The sequence below is a fragment of the Rhineura floridana genome, chromosome 8 (genome assembly GCF_030035675.1).
Source record: "Rhineura floridana isolate rRhiFlo1 chromosome 8, rRhiFlo1.hap2, whole genome shotgun sequence".
Lineage (NCBI taxonomy): Eukaryota > Metazoa > Chordata > Lepidosauria > Squamata > Rhineuridae > Rhineura > Rhineura floridana.
The window spans coordinates 123684710-123712571 of record NC_084487.1 but is presented as its reverse complement, the minus strand read 5'-3'; the positions used below and the strand labels follow the sequence as shown (position 1 = coordinate 123712571).

General features: G+C 42.0%; 1 protein-coding gene across 4 annotated transcripts in view; it reads left to right on the top strand.

The window, feature by feature from the left end:
- The window catches only part of A4GALT (alpha 1,4-galactosyltransferase (P1PK blood group)), a 69517-nt gene extending 41753 nt beyond the window's left edge, over positions 1-27764 (top strand). Inside the window, exons 1-2 of one of the 4 annotated variants that reach the window (XM_061582320.1) lie at positions 13652-13835; positions 25388-27764. In XM_061582320.1, the coding sequence (XP_061438304.1) occupies positions 25433-26497 (1065 nt within the window). In that variant the 5' untranslated portion in view covers positions 13652-13835; positions 25388-25432 and the 3' untranslated portion in view covers positions 26498-27764. Of the gene's footprint in view, positions 1-13651; positions 13836-23483; positions 23656-25387 lie in introns of those variants that run through there. The other 3 variants (XM_061582319.1, XM_061582321.1, XM_061582322.1) reach the window with 3 other exon arrangements.
- Positions 27765-27862: the final 98 nt, after the last annotated feature.

The following is a 27862-nucleotide window of genomic DNA, read 5'->3' as shown; positions in this document are numbered from 1 at the left end:
CTTGCTAGGCAAAGATGAAGAAAAAGAGGAGCAGTTGGTGATAATGGCAGTGAGGATGTAAGCTCGCTGAGGGAGGGACCTGTAGAGTGTGTCTTGCCCAAGGCCCCTCCAAAACGCTGACAGGATGAGTAATGGTCGACAAGCATTCCTGAAAGACAGCTTGCCCACCATTACTGGTCTTCCCCTGCAAGGCTCAACCTCAACTTGGATGGCTTTAAAAGAGGATTAGACCAGAGCTTGGAAAAGTTACTTTTTTGAACTACAACTCCCATCAGCCCCAGCCAGCATGGCGTTGGCTGGGGCTGATGGGAGTTGTAGTTCAAAAAAGTAACTTTTCCAAGCTCTGGATTAGACAAATACATGGAGGATAAGGCTATAAATGGCTAGTAGCCATGATGGCTGTACTCTGTCTCCATGGTCAGAGGCAGCATGCTTCTGAATACCAGTTGGTGTAAACCATGTGGCACTGAAAAGACCACAACATAGTACATGTAATAGGTTCTAGAAGCTCAGAACCAAGGTTGAAAGTTAAGATGTCTGAAGCTATTGCTTTTTGACTCTCAAAAGTCTTTCAAGTTCTCTTTTGAGATTTGGCGTAGGCAGAATGACTTAAGCTTTTTCCAAATCTTCCAGAACAAGAAAAACCCAGAACAGGAAATGTCTGATGTTGTTCAGCTACAGCTTGACATCCGCTACATTTACGTGAAAATGACAGGGAATTAATTAAGCAAGTAAGGACATAACAACTATGGTTTATATTTTTCTGTATGTATGATTTACCTATTAATTTCTGTTTGCCAACTCTTGGACCTCAGGATAGGATGAAGAACAAAATGAAACAAATGGACATATGACTTGAGCCAGTGTGGTGTGATGGACAGAATGCTGGGCTAAGACTTGTGAGACCTGGATTTAAATCCTTGCTTGGTCATGAAGCTCATTAGATGACCTTGGCCCAAACAATGTCTCTCATCTTCTTGACTTAGTTCACAAGCCTTTTTGGGGGAAAGGGATAAAAATGGATCAGCTCCATGTATCAACTTCCCATGAATATAATTTATTTTATTATATTTATATCCTGGAGTTCTTCCATTATGGAACTCAAAGCTGTGTGTTTGGGGTTGCAAGGTGGTTTCCCATCTAGGTACTAACCAGACAAATGTTCTTTGTTTCAGTAAAGTGGCAGAATCATGTGCCCTAAGATCATTGTACATCCAGAAAGGCAACAGATGAAAAGCTAGTGCTAGCTGTATCTCTAGGAGCATCAAATAGCCTCAGTTATCCATGCTCTATAACCTCATGTTTGGGCTACTGCAATGCAATCTGTGTAGGAATGCCCTTGAATATGGTCTGGAAGCTGCAGCTGGTATAGAATACAGATGACTGGCAGGATAGCATGCTGGGACAATATGTTCCTGATCCTGAAAGCAATGCACTGACTGCCTGTGACCTATTGGGTCCAATTCAAGATGTTGGCACTGATGTAAAAGGTCTGAATGGCTCAGAGTCAAAGCATTAAAAGGGTTGCCTGCTCTTGAGATTGGCTGGGGTGGACCTGTTTCTGAACCTTCCAATGGAGGTGGCTCTGGGGGTAACAGGTTGTGGGATTGCTCACTGGGACTGGACAATATAAACACATTATGCCTTGTCATCTCCACTGGTTTCTTGTGCTGGTTTTGATCTAAGAAACTTAGGGATGGGGTACCTAAAGGATTGCACTTCCCCACTTGTACCACTCAAACCTTGATATTTTCTTCAGAGGCTGTTATCTGAGTGCTTTGGCAGGATGGCTGCTCGTAATAATGGCACCTTGTTTACGGAATATCCTGGTCTAGTACCTACTTCATTATCATTTTGCATCAGGCTAAGATCTTTTTATTTTCCCAGGTCATTAAAATCTCTTTTAACCTATTAAATCTGCTTTAATCCACTTTTTATTATTGGCATTTCAAGTTTTATTCTGCATTAAATTATTATTATTACTACTGTACTATAGTTACTGAATGTTTGTTTCATGTTGTAAGCTGTGTTAAGAACTATTTGCTATCAGGTAGCAGTAGTCTATAAATACTGTAACTGAAAATAATAATAGAACAAATAATTCTAAATGAATTTTATACCTGAGTTTATTTATTTATTTATATCCCACCCTTCCTCTCAGAAGGAGCCCAGGGTGGCAAGCAAAAAACAAAACACAAAAAACATATTTAAAAACATATTTAAAAACAATTCCAATACACATGTAGACTGGGTTAAGGTCTCTACTTAAAAGGCTTGTTGGGATTTGAAGTCTCACCCTATCCAGTACACCACACTGATTCTCCAGCAGGAGGATTTAGTAGTTTCTAGTTAGCTGGGTGTAGAAACCAAAAGGTTACACAATGAGGAATCATTAAATGAATATAACCACTGATATCACTATGATTACAAAAAGCAGCAGGAAGGGTGGTTACTACAGCAAAGAAGATCATTGGGTATCTCCATAACAACAGATATCACACAATCTCCAAGGTGCAGTACAGCAGCTACATTAACATTCTACTTTTCCCACCAGCTCCAGGCAAATGAAATTGTCTTGTAGGAGGCAAATTTGGCTGAGTCGCATAGGAAAAAACAGACTTGCTTTGAGCATCTTCGGACCATGTTTGTCCAGTAAAAGGTCTAGACATAAAGTCTTCTCTAGGGCTGTCGTGATATGGGCAGCTGAAAACAAGTTGGTGCTATTTACACATACACATTACACACACACAATTATCTGAACTCCAGAATACCTCCTTTCCAACAGCTGCTGCCTGGAAATGCACCCTAATTAAAGATTTTTCAGTTAAAGAAACATCTGTTCAAGGGTATGACTTTTTTTGAACATATGGTAATGATCTTTTCTGGGTGTTTTTTTCTGAACAGTTTATATTTTTTAGAAAAAGCATACACAGTCATACTATTTTGACAGGGTACAGCCCTGTAGCCAGCCTTCCTGGTTAGGTGGAGCAGCCACATTTCTAGGTGGGGCATGGGCGGGGGAGATGCATAGTGCCAGCCAATCCTCCCCCCCGGTGAAGAGAATATGAGGGCCAGACCAGGGGAAGGGAAAGGCAGTGACTTTCCTGCTCACTCCTTCTCCATCCAGAGAGTGTATAAAAGTACATGAAGAAAGTTTAATCGGTTGAATTGTCTCGCCCTTTTTTGAGAAATCCCCAGGAATACCAGACTCAAAAGCTTGAGTTTGCCTATAGCTACAGTCCCCTTTCACCTGTGGTCTGTCCCTGTGTTCTGATTCTTCATGAACTGAACTACTTTTTTAAAGACAGTGAGCTCCTGAAATTGGCTTTGATGCTGTATTAGGTATCTCAGTTTTAGATTCCACCTGAAAAATAAACTTGTCCATACTACAAGTTTAAGGAAGGACAGAAAGAAAAGAAATACTATAGGGTGTGTTTGAGAGTCCTTCCTCCTAGTTTTGTTCCTAGCCTTTAGATTTTTATTTCTGTTGGACAATCAAGGGAAAACTTTTTAACTGGCTGTCCCACCATATTGTGACTGATGAGCTTCAGTAATTTTCAGCCCTCTCAAGTGTGCCCTTTGGAGAGAAAGTCTGAGGACCCCTGTGTTGGATGATTGAGAGCAAGTAGCGCATCAACGGCTACATAAAAAACTGTTCGTAGAACAAACAGCTTATATGAAGCTCCTTAAGAGAATGGAATTTTATTTTGAAATATGGTCTGATTTGGGCTTGTCATTAAATGAAAGAAACAAGTAGAATTGGGAGGGGGGAGATCCATGTGGTCTGCATGAGATAAAATTTTCCATCCAAGCTTGCTACTGGGAACAATATGTCAATGATATTTTTAATATTCATCAGTCCTGAACATTCTATTCAAAGATCATTTTGTTTTGGAAAATGTGCCAGCATAGTGTCTCTTAGCTGAAAATATATTGAAATTAAGAGGTAAGGCCCCCGGTGAGGACAAACTTTCTCCAGAATAGTATAAGTCTAGTCTATACTAGTAGACCTGCCTTTTAGGTAAATCATTTCACACATATATTGGTCAATTATGGAAGCTAAGCATAATGATCCCAATATTTCAAAAGGTTGCAAAACAGACCCCCCCCCCCAAAGTATAGGCCAATCTATCTTCTAGGTGTAACTCTAAGGTATATAGTCAGTTTCTATCAGGTAAGACTGAGGGGAATTACAGGAATCTATAAGATAAAAACGAGCTGGCTTCCAAAAGACAAAGCTCTATAAACTAGACTGGCACTAACTTTAACCCCCAACCTGCCACATGGATTTGTTTTTATTATTTTAATGCATGTCCTTGCCTCATTTAACTGTTCCTTTCTCTTTAGCTCTTCCACTGCCCCACCCATCTTACCACGTCATCTTCTCTCATTCACCTTAAAAATATAATTAAACCAAAAGGAAAATAGTAGAGGTGCTCCTGGTGATCCACCTTACTTTCACTTATAACCCAGTTTTTTGGTCTCTCAGCCTACCAGGTGGGGCCAATTCTATAAAACCAATGCTTTGTTTACATCATCTGCTCTCTGTGTGCAGAGAGCTGGACAACATGGTTTTTGTGGTCTTTACTAGACTAACTATGGCATACATTTCAGGAATCCAGTTCTTACTTATAACCCACAGATACCAACACAGTGAAAATAGAAATGGACTGCCTTCAAGTCGATTCCGACTTATGGCGACCCTAGGAATAGGGTTTTCATGGTAAGTGGTATTCAGAGGGGGTTTACCATTGCCTTCCTCTGAGGCTGAGAGGCAGTGACTGACCCAAGGTCACCCAGTGAGCTTCACGGCTGTGTGGGGATTCGAACCCTGGTTTCCCAGGTCATAGTCCAACACTCTAACCACTACACCACACTGGCTCTACTGAGAGATAAAAAAAGATTGGAGGGACAGATAACAAAAAGTTGCAACCACTAGAGGAATCAAGCAGGGTTGCCTGTTCATTTTCTATATTCATGATAATGAGAAGGAGAATTAAATACACCCAATTTCCCCCTCCCTGAGTGTGAAATGTTAAGGGCTCCTGTGCTGCTATATACAGATGATGTGGCTCTAGGGTTGCCAGGTCTTCAGTTTTCTCCTGGAGACTCTGGATTTTGGGGGTCCTCTCTGGGTCCCCAGGTGAGTCACCCCAATCCCCGGACTTTTAGTTTTCATTTTTTAAAAAAAGTTCCTAGGTGTCTGGTTCAAGAGATATACACCAAAACATCAGCCATCCCCCCACAACTTCTGTTAAATAAACTCGTAGCTGGTTGCCCTTTTAGGTTTGTAGCCAATAAGTAAAGTCAAGGTTGACTGGCTCCTAGTGATGTCTGTTGTAGTGGACTGTGGACTCATGTGATGACAGAGAGAGCAAAGGAAAGTGGAATGGGGGTGTGGCTGTGAGGGGGTGTGGTGTGACTACCATGAAGGGACCCTGCACTTCTGAATTTGCCACTGCAATATTGTTCCCCATTTTAGGTAGAACTTGCTAATCCAGAGGAGAAGGCTCTTTCTTTTACATCCTCCACCTACACCACATACATCTCAAAGGATATTTACTCATATCTTGTAATTTCTCCTCCCCTTCTCCTTTTATGCTTCTTGTACCTTATCCCCCCAAACTGCTGATTTCTTTCATCTCATTTCCCTGTTCCTTTTACATTTACTTCTTCCTCCTGTAACAACTTTTCAGCCTTATCCCCTTCCTTTCTATTTCTAGTTTTTTATTATTAAAATATTTAACATTAATATTTATCTCTGTAATTTATTTCCTCCCACCCCCCTCTTTACTCACAGTGTCCTGACCACCTTTATTCAGCATGAAGGGAGTTGGTGGTGCTGGCATTGATCCAATCAAAAGGCTATGGCACAGCCAGAGGTCAAGATGGGTAAATGAGGAGGCACTGGGTAGGCTAAGGCACTGAGACCCATCTGAAAGTGCCCTGTGGCCCACTGGTGGTCCCAGGACCACTGTTTGAGAATTCTTGATCTAATAGATTTAGCCTGTTTTGTCTGGCTACACTACATTTACTTATTAGTAATTTCCGTAGAGCGTAGTCTTGAAAGCACTGTACTCAGGGAGTTGCATTCAGACTAAATCAGTCACACTTTGGGCCCACTGAAATTGATGACATTACTAAATTTTCACATTGATTTCAATGGGTGGTCTAGATCCATTCTTGTATTTTAGCAGATTAGTTCGACTTATTTAGATAATGTTTAGCTGGTCCAGACTGTATAGGAAATACATTATGGTGACATCTTTCTATGTTGTGTTGCATGGCATGTGCATCACAGAACCCTAGTGACAGGGCTGGTGTGAGCATGACTGCCTGTTCCACCTATCTCTCTCCCGTCTTCTGCTGCTGTGCGTGCTGCGTGTGCAGGGCTTCCATCAGCCAAGATGGCGGCAGAGGCTTCTCTAAGGGACTGATGTCCCCATCGCCATCTTGGCTGATGGCATGCATGCATGGTACACTACGTGCGTGCACATGCCTGCCATCAACCAAGATGGCATTAGGGGCATCAGCCCCTTAAAGAAGCCTCTGCTGCCCTCTTAGTTGATGGCAGGCCCACGCACGCCAGCAGAAGACAGGAGAGAGGTAGGTGGAGCGAGTGAACGGGTGGGCTGTCTGGACGCTCTGTCCCTGTGATCTGTGGCTGATTGTGGAAGGGGAGTGCTATTCTCTCACACTAGTGAGGGGCCCTTCAGGGGCCCCTCTGGGCTGCAGGGGCCCTCAGCCAGGGCCTGTCCTGGCCACCCTTTGGCACTGGCTTTGCCCAGTGATTTTCTTCCTTGCCTTTCATGTTTGAGTGGATAGGAACCACTGCTTAGTGAATACTAGGGATGTAAACATCTGTCAATTTCAGTTCTCTCTGTTTTTCATTTTTTCCGTCTTAAATTCAATTTTCCACAAATCTGCAGCAATTTGTGATTTTATTTTTTAAAAATCCTCATGAAAATTCTCCAGCATTTTAGTATGAATTTCTCCTTAAAAACACATTTTTGTAAGCAGTTTTGTAATGTACACATTTTTGCAAAACATTTCATGTCATATAATGCATTTTTGATATTTTCACTCGTATATTCATAGTTTGGACACAAAATGAGAAGACATGATTCACTAGAAAAGACAATAATGGTGGGAAAAACAGAAAGGAGTAGAAAAAGAGGAAGGCCAAATAAGCGATTGATTGATTCTATAAAGGAAGCCACAGACCTGAACTTACAAGATCTGAACAGGGTGGTTCACGACAGATGCTGTTGGAGATCGCTGATTCATAGGGTCACCATAAGTCATAATCAACTTGAAGGCACATAACAAAAAGAAAAATTATGCACATTTCCCCCTAACATATGCATTTTTACAAACATTGGCTGGCGAACTGAATTGCAAAATTACAATAAGTGCAAATTTTGAAGAATTGGTGCATTCCAGTTCTCGTATTGTTTTGGAAAGTGCAGATTTGATAGATATGGCTTGAAACGCAAACTGAATTGAATTTCTTGCCAATCCCTAGTGGTTACACATCTTACTGGAGCAATGTGGGAAGAAGGCATGAGGAATTCAGTCAAAGTGGACTGTATCATAAGCCAGCATAAACCAGAATGATTGATAGTTGTGTGTTCGCTGACAATGTCAAAGAAGAGACTCTCATTGACTCCAGCTTGACAATACAATGAATTGTGCTACATAGTGGCATTTGCCTTTATTGTTCATAGATTTTTCAATGCTTGACAAATATTTATAAATATTGAATGCATGTACACTTGCCAAGCTACCAGAGATAGTTCATTCTGACATTGATAATAATGACATACAAATGACACTGAATAATGTCACTGAATAATAATGACGTACAAATGACACTGAATAATTGATTGGGCTGTCTTCGGTACTAATTAACAGTCCAACCATCCATGTTGGCTGGTGCAAGTTTCTCTGAACATAACTTGAATGTGGACAGAGGGAAGAATTTCCCATATCCACTGGCCATTTTAATTTTGACAAGGCTGAGTCCCTTGAGGTTGAACTTTCCACCGAGGTAATTCAAGTTTTTGTGCCACTGAAGACCAAAATAGGCAACCTGGTATAAATTAGTCAGATATTTATTTCTGTGCAGAATTTATTCCGCTTTTGCTAGCCATGGGTTGGAGCAAAGAACAATGTAGGGGACTGACCAATCGAAATCTTACTGTGACATTTGTGGTTTCCCACTGCATTGTCCAGGGAGCTCTAGGCAGGGGGCATAATTTGTGGCAGAGCACATGCTTTGCATGTGAAAAGTCTCAGTTCAACCCCCTGGTAGCAACAGATTCGCATGTGGGAGGTGCTTCCAATGAGAGGAGAAGATACTGGACCAAATGAACCAATTGCCTGGTATAGTAAAAATACTTCAAATACTTTCAATAATACTTTTGCAGCTGTCATGGCATTGACAGCCATGCTTCTTGGGGCTGCATGTCTCTTGCTCCTCTCCATCCCAGTAAGTAGCAACAACACTGTATGCCAGAGACTACTGCTGCGGCTCTGTCCTGCTGTGCAAGCCGCTCTTGCTGAATTTAGTACCCAGTACCAAATTCCATGTGTTTTTCCCTAGTAATATTTGGCTCACCAGATGGTGATATGCAAAGCACAGCTGCCACTTACCATACCAACCTGAAATTCCAGGATCCTGAGCCTTCTATATGAGACCCAGTGTGCAAGAGAGAGTATCATTGGTAACTGAATTGTTTGCAAGGCACTTCGAGGGTAAAGTTGCTCACCTCTGTAGCAATTTTGATGCCCCATCTACTTCTACCATAGTCCCCAGTGAGGTGTTCCTTACAATGTCTGCTGCAGCTTTTTGGGATCAGTTTCAGTGGTTGCAGCTTGATGATGCGGACAAGTGATGTGCGATGATGTGAAGATGTTGCGACAACCTCTCAATCCTTGCCCTTCTTGGCTTATTAAAGCTTGCCAAGGCAGTATGTCTGAGTGGATCCAGGGTGTGGTCAATGTGTCTTTGCAAGAGGGAGTGGTCCCAGCCACCCTGAAAGAGGCAGTGATCCGACTGCTCCTGAAAAAGCCCACCCTGGACCAATTGGTATGTAACAACCACCACTTGATCTCAAATACTCCCTTTTTAAGGAAGGTGATTGAGAGGGTTGTGGCACAGCAATTTCAAGTACTCTTGGATGAAACAGATTATCTTGACCCATTCCAATTTGTGCTCAGGCCTGGTTATGGGACTGAATCAGCCTTGGTCACCCGAAAGATGACCTTTATAGGGAGAAAGACAGGGGAGTGTGACCCTGTTATTCTTACTTGATCTCTCAGAGGCTTTTGATACCATTGATCATCGTATCCTTCTCAGTCAACTTGGTGAGATGGGTATTGGAGGCACTGTTTTACAACTTCTACTGTGCAGATACAGGAAATAATGGCACAGGAATACCTCGCATCATCATCATCATCATCATCATCATCATTATTATTATTATTATTATTATTTATACCCCACCCTTTTTCCAAACTGGAACTCAAGGCGGCTTCCAGATAAAAACAAGTACACATCATTAAGAACCTATAAAAATATAAAACATATACACATATAAAATCAGCATTTAAACAGGATTAAACTACTAAGATGTTAAAACCAATTACTCTTAAAATACTGCAACCCAGTTTAGGAACATACAGGCAAAACAATAACATACAGCATCCTCTTCAGTCACTACCCTTAAAACTTTCAGTTCCAAAGGCCTAATGTACTCAATGGGACCAGAGCAAGTACATAAACCGAAAATGTACTTAAAGTGAAGCACTACCTTTTAAAACTTTTTTTACCTCTCCTTCATGCGGAGCCTCAAAGCCCCGAGCTAAAGCCACTGCTGCTGCACTGCCGCGCCTCCCAGCTGATCGTGCCTCCCAGCTGATTTGCGGTGGCGCGATCGAGTTTATTTCCACCCCCACGCGCTAAATCCTCTGCTGCTGCGCTGCCATGCCTCTCAGCTGATCGCGATCGTGCCTCCCAGCTGATTTGTGTACGTTAAGTGAAGGTCCGTACAGTGGGGTATTCCTCAAGTGGAATTGCCAGCCATGGTATCTCCAGAAACATTAATATGCGTAAAGGTGGAAATGCATACAGTCGATTTTGCGAAATATCGCAAATACAAACTAACAGAAATACAGGTATTATTGACTTCCGGGAAGGGTGACTTAGCCTGTGCCTGCTTTTGAGACGGGCTCCTGCCTCAAAAGAAGCTTATTCAGATATATCAGTCAGATTTTTTTTTTTTTTGACTGATTAAACTTCTCCCGGGTAGGGAGAAACGAAGAGATTAACCTCAAAGCCTATTTTTGTTGGGACGACCAGATCTCATTAATTTATGGGACGAGGTCCAGCCGACGAAGGTGGGACGGATTTTCAACAACAAGCTCTATCTGATAAAGCGAACGTTCATCTTATCTTCTAAGAGAGAACGCACTAACAGGCAAGCACCCTTCTTTCTATATTTTTCTTTTACTTGACTTAAATTGTTGCTGTTTAAAAGAGATTTGCCAGATTGATCGGTTTTTGACATCTCACTGGGGAGCCATAACTTCTCTCTGCTACTCACTAATTAATAGCTTATCTCTGTTTTTGTTGCAAAAAGCTGTCCTGGATTTGCATTCTAAAGATATACACAGAAGAGGGATTTCTATTCCAGATTTTTATTTTGAAGAATATTATATTGTCTGAGACTACTCTCTTTTTGGTCTATTTTATTTTGACGAATCTGTTTCCTGACGACCGCCATTAATTGTTTCGATCCTGGGAACTGCATTTTGTTTACTTAAGCATGGAGAGATAAGGCTGTCTGCTCTGTTTATACTGTGATGTCACCAAGTTTGGAGTATTAACCCAATTGTTGCTGAAATAAGAAGTGGTTTTCCTATATTTTTCTTTTAAAATGGCAATTAAGAAAGTGGCTGAGAATCTGGAAATAACTATGTTTCAGAAAATAATGGATGAGATTGAGATAACGAAACAAAACCTGCGACAGGGTTGTAAGGAGCTGAAAATTGAATTGAGTAAAATGAAGCAGGAGATTAAAGATATAGGGGTCCCTGTGAGAGAGGTGACCCTGGAGATTGGAACAAACGTGGAACAGGAAAAAGATTTGGAGTCTATGGACTTTAGAAACAAAATCTATTGTTTGGAGACACAGGAGATTAAAGACATAGGGGTCCTTGTGAGAGAGGAGACCCTGGAGACTGGAACAGGGGTCCCTGTGAGAGAGGAGACCCTGGAGACTGGAACAGGGGTCCCTGTGAGAGAGGAGATCCCGGAGATTGGAACAAACGTGGAACAGGAACAAGATTTGGAGTCTATGGACTTTAGAAATAAAATCTATTGTTTGGAACTCAATGTTATCTCTGAAGAAATTAATGAAGATTCTAGAGATAAAGTTATCAATGGCATGGATAATCTTCTGGACTGGAATGATGTGATGGAGCCCAATATAGAGAAAATCTATGGAATTAACTGCAGCCATGTGACAATGGAAAAACTTTCAAGAGATGACCCAGTGTATTTTGAAAAAAAGAACAGAGATATGATTTTACAGCAGTATTTCAGCAACCTATTCAGAATGGATGGCAAGAAAATATTTGGGATAGAGGTAATTCCCATCAGACTCTTACTATATGACTATGGCTTTGACAGCAAGATTATTATGGAATACTGATAATGGAAGATTGGATACTGAAATTACTGGACTTAACAAGACTACTGAAGATGGAAGATGGAAAATGGAACTAATAGGGATAATAGAACAATGGCTACTGAAATTACTGAACCTAACAGATTCTGATGTGATGGATTAATTGAAATGTTTATTTTGACTATGGTTATGACAATAAGATTATCATAATTAGTAATGAGATGGATTAATCGATATGCTTATCTGGAAAAAAAAATTGATAGATATATTTCTTAAAGAATTGAAACCTCTCTTTGACTTTTTGTGGAAAGAATAAAGTAATGTTTATGAGATTTGATGATTAAGTAAGATAACTACTGGAGGAAAGTGATTTTATAATATGACTTAAGAGACAGGATTGTTATATATTATAGACTTATAACTGATTTGATCTTTGACAAATGGGAAGTCAATATTTTACTCTTTATTTTTTATTTTTGTTTTTTTTTTCTTTTTTTCTTTTTGTTTAACTATTTTTGATTTTGTTTTTTGTCTTTGAATGTTTTATGATTTCGTCTTGTATGTTTTATGAAAATCTGAATAAAAATTATTGAAAAAAAAAAAAAAAGAAATACAGGTATTATTGGCATATAAGTGGTTTGCACGTTTCTTTTATCAGTGGGAACACTGCAAAGCCTGTGCTGGCCGCTTCAGCGCAGCTTTGCACGGCAGCGCACAGGGCTCTTTTCTGCAATTTTAATATGGATTTATGGGTGGGGGGAGCGAGTTGTGTAACTAGGGCACCCTCATCATCTGCAGGGATGCTTTGAGCAGCCTTCGCGTGAAACTGACTAGCCTGTTCCCTGCTCTCTTGTCAATTTCAGAGGGGAGATTTTTTTTAAAATCCCTTTTAAAAATCAGCACGTTAACCCCATGCAAAGTCGACATGACGATGGCTTGCCCCATTCTCTCTCTAACCCTCCCCAATACCTCACAGAATTGCCTGGATCCCTCAGGCACAGCAGCATGCAGGGCTCTTTGCCCACATTCCCTACCCGAGCCAAGAGCTGCTTGCTTCCCTTGGGGGCAGCATTCCTGGGGAGGAGCTAGGAGCCGCAGCCGAGCGCTGCACTGTAGAAAAGCTCAGCAAAAACACATACATTCTTTTTGCGTAATATCGAAAATACTTGGAGAGACAGTCAAACAGTTATCCTAGATAGTGCAAGCAAGCAGGAAGCAGCAGATGTTCCTTTTGGGCAGCAAATTCCATTAAGAACTGCATTGACTGATCTAATACACGGTGGCAAACGTACTGTAAAAAGGCTGAGAGGTGAAGACATGGCAATGCAAGATACAGAAATGCCAAGTACCAGTGCAGGAACAGGTGCAGGTCCAAGTAAAATTGAAAGTGAGGAAGAAATGGAAATAGATAATGTTAGGAGATCAGAAAGAAAAATGAAAGGTCAACCACCTCAGAGATTCACATTTAATGTTACACAACAGAATAATGAAACAGATAAATATCCATTAGAATGGAAAAAAGAAGGACCAATAGATAAAGAAACAATGGATCTAATGTGGAAGTTTTGTGTTGAGGAATGAAATATAAATGTATTATCAAATAAAAGTGAACAAAAATGACTCTGTGAAACCTGTGTGAATAAAGAAATAAAGAAACTGAACTGAATTGAAAAATGTAAATAGAAACTGTAAGAAAACAAACTATGTACTGATATGTATTGTAATGAAAAGTTAATATTGTAGAAACGTAATAATGAACAATGAAGTTGTCTCAGGTGGGGGCTGTTGGTCAGTGAAGCAGGCTGTGAGACTCACAGACAGGGTGTTTAGCAAAGAGAGTGAAACCTGAAGCAGAAGGGTTAAGCTGTGAGAACAGAGCGCCAAGTTTGCCAAGGTCAGTAGCTGGCTGGGAAGCCTGATAAGGTGGGATGCTTGGAAAAGCTCAGTGTGGGGGAAAAGCTGTCTGTGAAGAGAACTGTGTCTAATGTCTTTGCCTAGTAAAGACTCTTACAAGAAACTTGCCTGCCTGGCTTATTCCTGTTCTATGAGACTCTTGGATTCCATCCTTGTATGATCTATACACGCACACACGCAACAGTTTATACTATCGATGCTGTGGACGGCTAGACTTGAAGGGGAGAGGTAAAATCGAAGCCGAAATTGTATCATCAATTGTTTCTGCTTCTTTGAGTACTTTTGAGTGTTTTTTATTTGGATGTTTTGCATGGGGTATATTTGCTTTAGAGACTCTCGTCTCAGATGGAATTTCTAACAAATTAAAGAGTCTCTTAAAATTCATCCCAGATTTCTGGGAAGATTTTTGAGTCTTCATATTTTTACTTTTTTTTAGATGGAAAGCCGGGCGTCTCTTTTTTTTCTTGGAGGTTTTTTGTTGGTTACGCTTCATAATAGCACCAGACTTTGCCTGGTTCCCCTGTAGGGTAACCGAGTCAGAATTCTGTGTAATGCCGCAGGAAGTGACTAATGTGGTTAATAAGGAATTTCATTCGTTCATATAGGCTTTTAGACACTCCAAGTCCGTTGTCAGCATGAGCAGCCAGCCTTTTAGGGGGAAGTCCTTTAATTCGTCCACTGAGAGAAGATGACTAGAGGTTGTAACCTCACACTGAATCTGTGTATTACTGCTAGGCTTTCCCTCCTCAGTTGAGAGAAGGGATTTGTTAATCTGTTGTAAATGTGGAGAGTACGGAATAGCTGTATCTTCATGATGGCAAGTGCCACCAGCATAATTTTGTATGGGGATATCTGGAGGTCTTCCAAGGCTATTTGTTCTTTTATATGATGCCAGGTCTTCAATTGAAGTAGAGTTTTCAGCCTGCGCTAGTTCGTCAGCCAGATTCATGGCTGGCTGATCGTGCTTAGGGTTATAAAACACTCCTTTAAGTGGCAGGTGCCAGTCAGTAGGTGTAGAAGGGGCTAGCCAACTGTCCTTGTCAGGAGAATAAGAAGGGGCAGGAGTAAAAAAGTCTGTTATTTTCTGCTGCCCCTTTAACATAGGATGAGATGTATCAAGTTGTTGTGAGGAGGGAGAGAGACTCGGCCGTGTTTCTTTTCGTTTCATCTTTAACTTATCTTTTCCTGGCAAGCTCTTAGAAGGGGGAGGAAGACCTAAAGCTTTCCTCTCATTCCTTGTAAGCACCATTCTTGGCAATGATGTTTAAGGACAGGAAAAAATATAGTTAAGTGAGTTGATTCAAGCTGCCGGAGACAAACACTCGTCGGCAGAAGACCGCTTTGTAATTGCTGTTCCTTTTGGCTCTTTCTCTTCAATTAAAAAAAAAAAAAAAGAGCTCCAGAACTAGAAATGAAACTAAAGCTGGAGTAGTTAGTTAGGAGGAATGAATAGGAAAATAGAAAAGTAAGATACAAACTGAGCCAAAAGAAAGTCTCGCCTGCTCCAACTGGAACCGGAACTCAAAACCTGCTGTTGCCGCTGCTGGTTTTTGTTGCGGCTTGTGTGGGTTCTGTCTGCGGTTGTCTGGCGGTGTCGCTTGCTCTGTTTCCTCCAGCGCTGTGCTCTCTCCTGCGATCTTTGTTTCTGCCATTGCGGCGCTTTTTGCTGGCCTCGCTGTCGCTGTGCTTCTGGCGCTGTCTTCGTCGCGCTGCTGTGAACTTGCTGTGTCTGCCGCTCCGCCTTCTGCTTGGCATGGATTGGGTCACCTGCTGCTTGCGGGGGTTGTGGCCGGCTGTCGTCGGGACCGGGTTTTCCTTCCCGTGGTTGTTGTCGCGGCTTGTGCTTCCATCGTGGGTGTGGTCATGCCCTCTACCGCTGCTGCTGCTGCGCCTCTTTCCTATTGACGCTTATGTTTCATCTAGCTGTGGCTGGCACTCTCCTGCTGCTGGCGTGTCTTCCATCTCTGCCGCTGCGGGTTGCGCTTTGCCTAAGCGACCCTCGCCTCTACCTCATTGTTATCATCTGGACTTTCAAAGGTGGCGTGACTGTGTCTAAGAGTGCGGGACTGTGTCTACTGTGTGGGTTTGAAGTGGATGAGTGAGTGTTTATATGAGTGTATGTCTGGATGAGTGAGTGGTTTGTATGTATGAGGGTGTGATTGTGTACAGATTGTGAGTTTTGTTGTTTTTATTTTTCATTTCATTTCATTTTTATTATGTGCCTGGGCGGGAGGATAGGGTATTGGGAGGGAGTACCAGAGGGGGCCCCTGTTAGCGTAGTGACGGGTAATGGGGGGTATGGTGTTGTGAGGAGGACATGCCAGTTGAGGGGAACTCGGCCCAGACAACTGGTGGTTGTGCCGTGTTCCGGTCCTCCCCACATCCACAGGATTGCTGGTAGTTCTATCAGCCAACTCTCGGATCTCCAGTTGCTGCTTCTTAATGCCAGATCGGTAAACAATAAAACCTCCCTCATCCATGATTTAATTGTGGATGAGGCGGCCGATCTGGTGTTTATTACTGAGACCTGGGTGAGCGATCTGGGAGGCATTAATCTCTCCCAGCTGTGCCCACCTGGGTACTCGGTTCAGCATCTGGGTAGATCCGAGGGTCGGGGAGGGGGAATCGCTGTGGTCTATAGAAGTTCTATCCCTCTTGTTAGGCACCCTATCCAGGTGGCTAATGGTCTGGAGTGCCTTCACATTGCGTTGGGTCAGCGAGACAGACTGGGAATACTGTTGGTGTACTGTCCACCCTGCTGCCCAACAGCCTCCCTAACTGAGCTGATGGAGGTGGTTGCGGGGTTGGTGTTGCAATCCCCCAAATTTTTGGTATTGGGGGATCTCAAAATTCATGCCGAGACCGCTTTGTCTGGGGCAGCCCAGGACTTCATAGCCTCCATGACAGCCATGGGGCTGTCTCAATTTGTTACTGGCCCTACGCATATTTCGGGGCACACTCTAGACTTGATTTTTGCCACTGGATTAGGGGATGGTGATCTGGGAGTGAGGGATTTTACATCTATTCCTTTGTCATGGACAGATCATTGCCTATTGAGGTTTAGACTCACAGTGTTTTCTCCCCTCTGCAAGGGTGGAGGACCAATTAAGATGGTCTGTCCTCGGAGACTAATGAATCCTGAGGGTTTTCAGAAGGCTCTGGGGAGTTTTCCGGCTGATAAAACTGACGCTCCTGTCGAAACCCTGGTCAATCTGTGGAATACAGAAAGGCAGTTGACACGATTGCCCCGGTGCGCCCTCTCCTCTGCAGAGCTCAATTGGCTCCGTGGTTTACCCCGGAGCTAAGAGTGATGAAGCAAGAAAGGAGACGGCTTAAGTGCAAATGGAGGCGAACTCCCGACGGCTGTAATCTTGCACTTGTGAATGTCTCTACTAAGCTCTATGTGAAGGCGGTGAGGGCAGCGAAGAAGCAGTACTTTGCTGCCTCTATTCAGTCATCTTCTAACCACCCAGCGGAACTTTATAAAGTTGTTCGGGGACTTTTACACTCTGGTCCTCAGAACGCAATAACACCATCAACACCCTGCTGTAATGAGTTTGCGAGACACTTCCAAGATAAGATCACGAACATCCGCCGGGACCTTGACTCCAACATTGTAGCAGATGAACCTAATGAGGTGTCCGGAGCACAGTCCTGTCCTGTTTTATTGGATGAATTTCAGTTGGTACAGCTCGAGGATGTGGACAAGGTGTTTGGACAGGTGCGGGTGACCACGTCTGCTCTGGATCCTTGCCCCTCGTGGCTAATAAAAGCTAGCAGGAATGGAACAGCCGGATGGGCCAAGGAGGTGATCAATGCCTCTTTACGAGAGGGAGTGGTACCACCCTGCCTGAAACAGGCGGTGGTGAGACCGCTCCTAAAAAAACCCTTCTTGGACCCTGAAAACCTTGACAACTATAGACCGGTAGCAAATGTTCCATTCCTGGGCAAGGTTCTAGGGCGTGTGGTCGCTAGCCAGCTCCAGGCACTCTTGGATGAAACTGATTATCTGGACCAATTTCAATCGGGCTTTCAGCAGGGGTTTGGTACAGAAACAGCCTTGGTCGCCCTGTATGATGACCTCTGTCGGGAGAAAGACAGAGGGAGTGTAACTCTGTTGGTTCTCCTTGATCTCTCAGCGGCTTTTGATACCATCGACCATGGTATCCTTCTGGGGCGACTTGCGGATTTAGGAGTTGGAGGCACTGCTTGGCAGTGGCTGTGCTCCTACCTCGAGAATCGTCTCCAGAAGTTGATGCTTGGGGAGCATTACTCGAGTCCCTGGGTACTCCAATATGGGGTCCCGCAGGGTTCAGTTCTGTCCCCCATGCTCTTTAATATCTATATGAAGCCACTGGGTGGGGTCATTAGGAGATTTGGAGTGCGTTTCCAGCAATATGCTGATGATACGTAGCTCTACTTCTTTTCATCTTCTTCAGGTGAGGCTGTTAATGTACTAGACCGCTGCCTGGCCGCGATAATGGACTGGATGAGAGCTAATAAACTGAGACTCAATCCTGACAAGACTGAGATGCTGTTGGTGGAGGGGCTTTCTGCCCGGATGGTTGATGTCCGACCTGCCCTAGATGGGGTTACACTCCCCCTAAAGGAGCAGGTCCATAGTTTGGGGGTCTTATTAGATCCGCTCCTGTCACTGGAGGCGCAAGTAGCCTCGGTGGCACGGAATGCGTTCTACCAGCTTCAGCTGGTAGCCCAACTACGACCCTATCTGGTCAGGGAGAACCTCGCCACAGTTATCCATGCTCTGGTAACCTCTAGATTGGACTACTGTAATGCACTCTATGTAGGGCTACCTTTGAAGACAGTTCGGAAACTTCAGCTGGTGCAGAATGCTGCGACCAGACTCTTACTTGGTCTAAAAAATCTGACCATATAACACCTGTCCTGGCCCAGCTGCACTGGCTACCAATATGTTTCCGGGCCAGATTCAAAGTGTTGGTTCTTACCTATAAAGCCCTTAACAGCATCGGACCGCAATACCTGACAGAACGCCTCTCCCGCTATGTACGTACCCAGTCGCTGCGCTCGACGTCGAAGGCCCTTCTCCGGGTTCCAACGCATAGGGAGGCCTGGAGAGCAATAACTAGAGCTAGGGCCTTCTCAGTGGTGGCCCCCGAATTATGGAACGCCCTCCCTGACAAGATACGCCTGGTGCCTTCCTTATTATCTTTTCGGTGCCAGGTAAAGACCTACCTCTTTGCCCAGGCATTTTAAATGTTAAATGTTAAATTCTAAATTTAATCTATTTTAATTTTAATTTTTTGTCTTAACTTTGTTTTTAAATATGTTTTCATATTGTATTGTACCCACACCTGTATTTTAATCTGTTTTTATCTTGTTGTACACCGACCTGAGAGCTTGTCGCTAAAGGGGGGTCTAAAAGTGCAATAAATAAATAAATAAATAAATAAAGATTACGATTGAAATGTCGTGCAAATATAGGCCAATGGAGATCACGTTGCAGGATTTCAAACACCCTGTTTAGGATGTGTTTCAGATTTTCAGATTGTAGTTTCCAGGAGAGTGAAGACCAGTTACAACAAGTAGTGGGGTTACTTTTTAAAATATAACTGGTGCTTCTGAGAACAATTCAAATTGCTTTATATTTGTTGAGTTGTAGCTTGTTATAGATCAAAATGTTGAGTAGACACTAAAAACCCATTACTATAGAAAAGCATAACTGAGTCCTACAAGGAGCAACTGGAATAACAGGAGATACTATTTTCAAAACAGAACTACAATACCAGAATACCAGAACTACAATACCAGAATATACTCTTTGTCTTAAAATACAAAGTGAGAGGGTTTTGCTAAATGTATTTTTGATACTGTTAGTGTAAAGCAGGGGTAAGGAATCTGTGGTCTTCCAGATGTGGTTGATGGGAGGACTTACCAGTAATCATTATCACTTAGCTGTTAATCTGAATGACAATGCAATTACATCCATCTCTTGTCACACAGATGCTATCCAGATAATGTTCATTATTAATTTTTTTTAAAGAAAGATGATGAGAGTTGGAGTCCAGCAACATCTGAAGGGCCACATGTTTCCCATCCTTGTGTAAAGTTATCTTAGACTTTTAAGAAGAAATGTTTAGTAAGAATACCTTGGAACAACATGGCAATAGACTAATCAAGTGTGACTTTCTATACTGGCTTTGGGGCAACTAATGGCAAAATGAAGTATCTACAGAGACAGTGGAAGAGTTCTACACATGTAAATGCAATGCACAAATATTTTCCTTTCAAAAACAGAACAGCTTTTGGGGAACTTATGAAATGTAAAACACGGAGTAGCTAAGCCCTCTTAAGGATGACATTTCTTCCCTCCCACCAAGCAAGCTGTTCTTTACTCTCCAGGGGACAAGATGGTAAAAGATGGAAAACTTTCCAAGAGTTTTTGAAGTCCTCAAAGACCACCCTCTTCGGAGATGTTCCCCATTCAGTTGTGCGTGGATACTTTAATAGTACTTTCTGTATCTTTCAAGTGTAGATTCCTGATAAAGGAGAGGCCCTTTGAGGAAAGAACAGCCCTATACCCTAAGCATACTTCCTCCATATCTGGTAGGAGCATAGCCCAAGTGGCTCCAGGCTGCAATAGAGTTTTAAATTCTCTTTTGCATTTTTTTTAATTATACAGAAAACACATGGCAAACTTTACATTTTCTCACAATAAATTAAGGAAGTTCCATAACCATGTTTTAAACCATGGTCTTTGCATATCCTCCCCTTTACCATGTGGTTAATAAGAATATTTCTCAGAACCTGTTGAAGAAAGGCAGATCCTTTGACCCATCTGTCAAGGATATTTGCCAAACATCCTTTAACTTTATGTATAAACATATAGCATTCATGTAATTTATTGAAATTTTGGAATCTAGAAAAAGCAATTGTGTGTAACGTTTATTTGGTGTAACAGCATCTGTTGCTAGTCGCTGGTGTAGAGTTGTTCACTGCATCTTATCTCACTTGGCAAACACATTTGCAGACAAGAGATGTATAACTGGCATTACGTTTCAAAAGTTTTTGACAACGAAAACGTTTTTGACAGTGCCCCTCACAAAGGCTCCTGAGTGAGGGCCGAACTACATGTGACCTTGTGAGAAACAAAGGTTCTTCAAGAGAAACCCACAACAGAGACACTTGTGAAGCAGTATTAAAGCTTTATTATACGTTCTTGCAAGAGCAGGTGTCCACAAGGTAGGCACACCCAAGTGACATCGGTACAGATCTTTTATCCTATAGCCCGACGCTTCGTTCCCTCCCCTGTTTCCTCATTGGTCGAGTACTCCAGGGTTTACAACCTATCCGTGCCACCTATTCATGTTACAGGAAGTCCTGCCTCTGTTTACATCTCCCCCTACTCATATTTTAGTTCCCCCATACCCATATTTATTATTACCCATTTATAAAAATGCATTATAGCTTGAAAACAAGTTTAAAAATATACTGAAGTAAACTTATATGAAAGTATCTACTGAAATGGTCACTATAAACGAAAACCCTGCAAAAGCAACATCTTACACATATCACAACCTTAACTGCAAAGTTAGAGGGTCTGTCCCTCCAAACTAGATTTGGAACTTAACATATGGGGGGAGGGGACTCCAACCCTTTGCATTCCAATCTTTGTTGGAGCAAGTTGTTTCCTTGGGACTTTTCAGTATTCTGCAACCACCAGTGCACCTTGTCATGTGGGTACCTGCTATGGACAGATTCGAATATTGGGATTGTGTTAGGATCAGAATGTGGATGATATGCGGTTCTATCTCTCCATTCCATTTGATTCCAGGGAAACGGTTGATGTTCTGAACTCTTGGTTTGAGGTGGTGCTGGTTGGATGAGGGCTAATAAACTGAATTTTAATCCAGATCATACAGAGATGCTCCTGGTCAGGACAGGAACTAACTGAGGTCTAGAGGTGGTGCCAAGTTTGGATGGGGTAGTAGGACAAACCTTGAAAAACTAGATTCATAATTTGGGAGCAATCTGGGATGTAGCTTTGTGCCTGGGTGCCCAGATAGCAGCTGTGGCTAGGAATGCATAAGCTAGGAATGCTTAGACTGGTAGGATAACGTTGCTTTTTCTTGGAAAAGTCAGATTTGGCAATGGTGACAAATGCCTTAGTTACATATAGATTGGATTCATCTATGGAGGACAGGGCTATCAATGGCTACTAGCCATGATAGCTGTGCTCTGCCACCCTAGTCAGAGGCAGCATGCTTCTGAAAACCAGTTGCCGGAAGCCTCAGGAGGGGAGAGTGTTCTTGCACTCGGGTCCTGCTTGCAGGCTTCCCCCAGGCACCTGGTTGGCCACTGTGAGAACAGGATGCTGGACTAGATGGGCCACTGGCCTGATCCAGCAGGCTCTTCTTATGTTCTTATGGATTCCTGAGATACGGTCTAGGTGGAGCTGGCTTTGAAGCAGCTGCAGAAACTTCAGTTGACCCAGAATTATTAAATAAATAGACTTTATGGGTCTAGTACTGCAGTGAGGAACAAGGCAAATCCAATGCCAGGATTATTGGGAATGAGTTTGAAAACAGAACTGTCAGTGTCTTAGTGCCTTCATGAGAAAACAATAGTGTAGCTGCATCTGAAATACTTTATCTACTTATTTTATTAGTTATTTATTACATTTATACCCCACCCTTCCTCCCAGAAGGCACCCAAGGCAGCAAATACTGTGAGGAGTCTCAAAAAGGATATCATAGAGAAGGTGAAGAAAGGGTCAACCAAAATGGTAAAGGGGGTTATGCACTTTCTGCACAAGGAAAGGCTAAAGCATGTTTGAACTTTTTAATTTATTTTGTTGTTGTTATGTGCCTTCAAGTCGATTATGACTTATGGCGATCTCCAATAGCATCTGTCATGAAGCACCCTGTTCAGATCTTGTAAGTTCAGGTCTGTGGCTTCCTTTATGGAATCAATCTATCTCTTGTTTGGTCTTCCTCTTTTTCTACTCTCTTCTGTTTTTCCCAGCATTATGGTCTTTTCTAGTGAATCATGTCTTCTCATTATGTTTGCAAAGTATGATAACCTCAGTTTCTTCATTTTAGCTTCTAGTGATAGTTTGGTTTAATTTATTCTAACACCCGATTATTTGTCTTTTTCATGATCCATGGTATGAGCAAAGCTCTCCTCCAACACCACATTTCAAATGAGTTGATTTTTCTCTTATCTGCTTTTTCACTGTCAAACTTTCACATCCATTACATAGAGATCGGGAATACCATGGTCTGAATGATCCTGACTTTAGCATTCAGTGAGGACCTTTTCTGGTTCTCTCATAGCTGCCTCCCCAGTCCTAGCCTTCCTCTGATTTCTTGACTATTGTCTCCAATTTTGGTTAATGACTGTGCGGAGGTATTGATAATCTTTGACAAGTTCAATGTCCTCGTTGTCAACTTTAAAGTTACATAAATCTTCTGTTGTCATTACTTTGGTCTTCTTGACGTTCAGCTGTAGTCCTGCTTTTGTGCTTTCCTCTTTAACTTTCATCAGCATTTGTTTCAAATCATTCCTGGTTTCCGCTATTAGTATGGTATCATCTGCATATCTTAAATTATTAATATTTCTCTCTCCAGTTTTCACACCTCCTTCATCTTGGTCCAGTCCTGCTTTCTGTATGATATGTTCTGCATACATATAAAACAAATAGGGTGATAAAATACACCCGTCTCACACCCTTTCCCATGGGGAACCATGTTAATGTATGTAAGAATATGTTGTTTTACAAGGAACTGTGATTGAAGGGTTAATAGCAACAGACGCCAAGACAAGCTGACAGGTGTGAGTAATTAAGGGTGGGACAGGCTAAATCATCCTGTCTGTTTGGGTAATAAAAGAGAGAGAGAGACCCAGAGCTAGTTGAGTTGCTGATGCTCTCCATATCTCCAACGCTCAAGGACTGCTGCTGTTTTGCTTGGCATGCTGATGTTCTAATCACGGACGGGTTTTGCTGTTGGGAAAGCGAAAGGACTACAAGAGCACACTGAACCTCTGGCTCTGCTGCTGTAAGCAACCTGTAAATAGACTGTTGACTGTATATATCAAACAAATGCTGTTTACCTTCTGTTTGTGCAACGTCTGAAGTAAAAAGACTGCATTTAGCACTATAACGTGTATCCTGACTCTGTGGGGAAAGGGTGGGGACTGCACAAAAATCCTTTCAAACCAATCGGTTTCTCCATATTCTGTCCTTACAGTAGCCTGTTGTGCAGGGTATAGGTTGCGTATCAGGACAATCAGATGCTGTGGCACCCCCATTTCTTTTAAAGCATTCCATAGTTTTTCATGATCTACACAATCTTTGTTGTAATCTATAACCTTCTGAAATTCCTTGGTCCATTTCATTATCCAATGTATGTTTGCAATATGATCTCTGGTGCCTCTTCCCTTTCTAAATCCAGCTTGAACATCTGGCATCTCTCGCTCCATGTATGTTAAGAGCCTTGCATGGGATATTGGGAATATATATTGAACGCTTCCAGTCTATGAGACATTGTTTAGTTTTCCATATTTCTTGACAAATGTTTGTCAAACTTTGGACAGATTCAATCACAGTAGCTTGTAGCAACTCTATTGGTATGCCATCTGTTCCTGGTGATTTGTTTCTTCCAAGTATTTTAAGAGCAGCTTTCACCTCACATTCTAAAATTTCTGGTTCGTCATCATACAGTTCCTCCCTGAATGAATGTCATCTCTTTTATAGAGTTCTTCAGTGTATTGCTTCCGTCTTCCTTTTATTTCATCTTGCTCAATCAGTGTGTTCCCTTGTTGATTATTCAACATCCCTACTCTTGGATTAAATTTCCCTTTCATTTCTCTAATCTTTTGGAATAGGGCTCTTTTTGTTGTCCTCTTCTATTTCTATACAATAACTATTGTAATAGTTCTCTTTGTCCCTAGTATGTTTAGGGTTGCATTTAGGGTTCTGTGTTTCTATCTCCTTTTGCTTTTGCTTTCTTTCTCTCTTTAACCATTTTAAGAGTTTCTTCAGTCATCCATTGAGGTTTTTCTTTCTTTTTAATTAGAGGTATTGTCTTTTTGCATTCTTCCCTGATAATGTCTCTGACTCCACTCCATAGTTCTTCTGGCACTCTGTCAACTAAGTTTAAAGCCTCAAATTTGTTCCTTATTTGATCTTTATATTCTTCTGGGATGTTATTTAAATTGTATAAAGGGAGTAATTAAATAGAAGACATGTTTGAATTTATAAAATTATATGTTGTGTGGAGGAAGGCAGAAAATATTCTTTTAACACTCATTGACAGTAGATGTAGGATGGGCAAACACAATACATAATTAACACATGTACTTTTCTGTCTCAGATGACCATTGGCTTGGTTAATTTTAAAAGGTAATTAGAAAGATTCATGGAGGATTTGCTTATTAGCCATAATCATGGAGTTGTACCTCCAGGTTCAATGGCAAAATGGCCTTGAATACCAGTAGTTCAAGGCAGCTTCCCCAAAACATCTGGTTGGTCACTATGGGAAACAGGATGCTGGACTATATGGACCTTTGTTTTGAACCAGCAGGACTCTCCTTACTGTATCTCCTCCCATGTCCTGTATTGCACAAATATTCAGTCATTCAAAAATGTCTGGTAATATTCAGCATCAATATTCACAAGGGAATTTTGTGAATAATTTTGGGGAGAAAATTCATTTCACTTCTAATCATGACTAATGTTGCCATAATTCATTCTTATTTATTAATCAAGTTATAAATTCATGTGATTTGTTTCTTTGCAGCTTATTTTGGTATTCCTTCAAGTTCAAAACTGTAGTGAGTAGACGATGTGGAAGGTGCCTGCTTGCCTGCTGAAATTAACCAGGATTGCTTCGAACCACAAACTCTGGGCTGTGTTCATCATCATCTTTAAGTTCATGTTCTTCATCTCCATCATGATCTACTGGAGAATCACCCAGGATGCCCAAGACAAAGGACAGCACTACCGTCTCCCTACAGAGGTTAATTGTCCTCCGCTTCCTCCCATTCCTTTATCCAAATGGCCTCCTCCGTTGCCCAAGGACATACACTTTATAGAAACATCGGAACGAACCAATCCAAACTTTCTGTTTATGTGTTCTGTTGAATCAGCAGCCAGGGTTCACCCAGAGTCCAGAGTCATTGTTCTTATGAAGGGCTTGGCAAGCCACAATAAGACTTTGCCAAAACATATGGGCATCTTCCTGCTTAGCTGTTTCCCTAACATTGAAATCAAACCTTTGGACCTGATAGCCCTTTTCTCTAATACTCCCCTAGCTAACTGGTATTCACTGGGTCAGAGGAAGTGGGAACCTTATTTCTTTCCCATCCTTTCTGATGCCTGCCGTATTGCCATCATGTGGAAATTTGGTGGCATCTACTTAGACACAGACTTCATAGTCCTTAAGAACTTAAACAACCTCACCAACGTGCTTGGTACACAGTCCAAATATATACTTAATGGTGCCTTTCTCTCATTTGAGCCAAAACACAAGTTTATAGAGCTTTGCATGCAGGATTATGTGGCAAATTACAACCCCTGGATCTGGGGACACCAGGGCCCACAGCTCCTCACCCGTGTTTTTAAGAGGTGGTGTTCTATCCTAAGCCTCAAGAGCAGGAAAAGCTGTAATGGTGTCACCACTCTCCCACGAGAAGCCTTCTATCCCATCCCCTGGCAGGACTGGAGAAAGTATTTTGAAGTAGTGAACACTTCAGAGCTTCCTAAGCTGTTTAAAAACACCTATGCAGTACATGTCTGGAATAAGAAAAGTCAAGGGACACAATTTGAGATCACCTCTAAAGCCTTACTAGCTCAGCTGCATTCCCAATACTGCCCTTCTACCTACAAGCTAATGAAGACCTATCTCTAAAGGGGCATGGCCTAGCAGCTATGGATGCAAACACAAATCAGCCAAGCTGTTCAGCCATGGCAGTTGAAGGACCCATTGGACAGTGATAGCACTGTCACTGAGAAGTGGCGTTGCTGGCTCAACATTTCAAAGAGCATTTGAATTGTTGCGAGTTTCACCAGGTTGGGATGTTCAAAAAAGAGGAATATTTTTATAAGAGCAAAGAAAGATTTATGCAGACTTTTGAGATACGTTGGAACTCTTTCTTAGGTTGGATGTAAAACAAACATACATGTTTTTTTAAAAGAAAAGGGTGCCTGGAAGACATTTAAACCATAACTGTGGGTTTTTCTCCCAATTTTGAGATGGTATTGGCCTCAGGCAGAAATCACATGGGCATTGGATACTTTTTCAAGTTCACTTCAGAATTTCCCCTGCTTCAGTTAATGTGCCTTACTTCTAGTGATGTCACTGAAATGTGCATTTAGTTGACTTGCTATATGAACTTGTTCAACTCATAATGATCGACTACATTATGAATTTAGCAGAATTTTCATTGATTTTTTTCTGGGGGACCAGATGCTTGTACTAAGAACTCAGGTGCCTTGCAAAACTACATATGAAGTATAATTGGATGCTGCTGCCTATAACATTATTTAAGGTGCCGGGGGGGTGACAAATAGGGGCATCTCAGAGATATATCTCCATCTTTACAGCTGCCAGTTAAGTGAGAAGCAAACGGACAGTGGAGTGGGGAATACAACAGGGTTCCAGTTCTGGAACTGAGCTTTCAAAACACCAAGCTATTTTTTCTGAGGTTTTGGAAAATAGCTTGGTTTACCAAGGACAGTTCTGAATCTAGAAAGAGGAGTCCTCCCATAACTACTTACCACCATTTACAAGTTATACTTTCCCTGCTTTAAAAGTCACCAGACTCCCTCCAGTTAGCCCAGGAGACAGCGCTTTCCCCCAGATGGTGATCCATACTTCCCTGCGACTATTTTATTATTTTATTTGCTACATGTACCACTTATCTCATGCAATGAGCATCTAGGGTGAGGAAGGCTAACCTTTTTAAGCTGAAGGGCCACACAGACTCATGGTCAACCCTCCAGGGGCTGCATGTCAAACTGGGTGTGGCTGAAGTGCAAAAGTGGTTGTGGCCAAAGCAGGAAGTGGGGATGGCGAAAACTGCATTTCTCCAGGCTGCCTTCCAGATGGCTTTCCCATCAGCTACCCTATTTTAAATTGTTTTTATCATTCATTATTAAATTCAGTTTAAAAATAATTGTTTTTAAATATATATATATATATATATATTATGTGATGTTGTCTTTTAAATGGCCATTTATTTATTTGAGGGGACCAAAACCTTTTGGGGGGTTG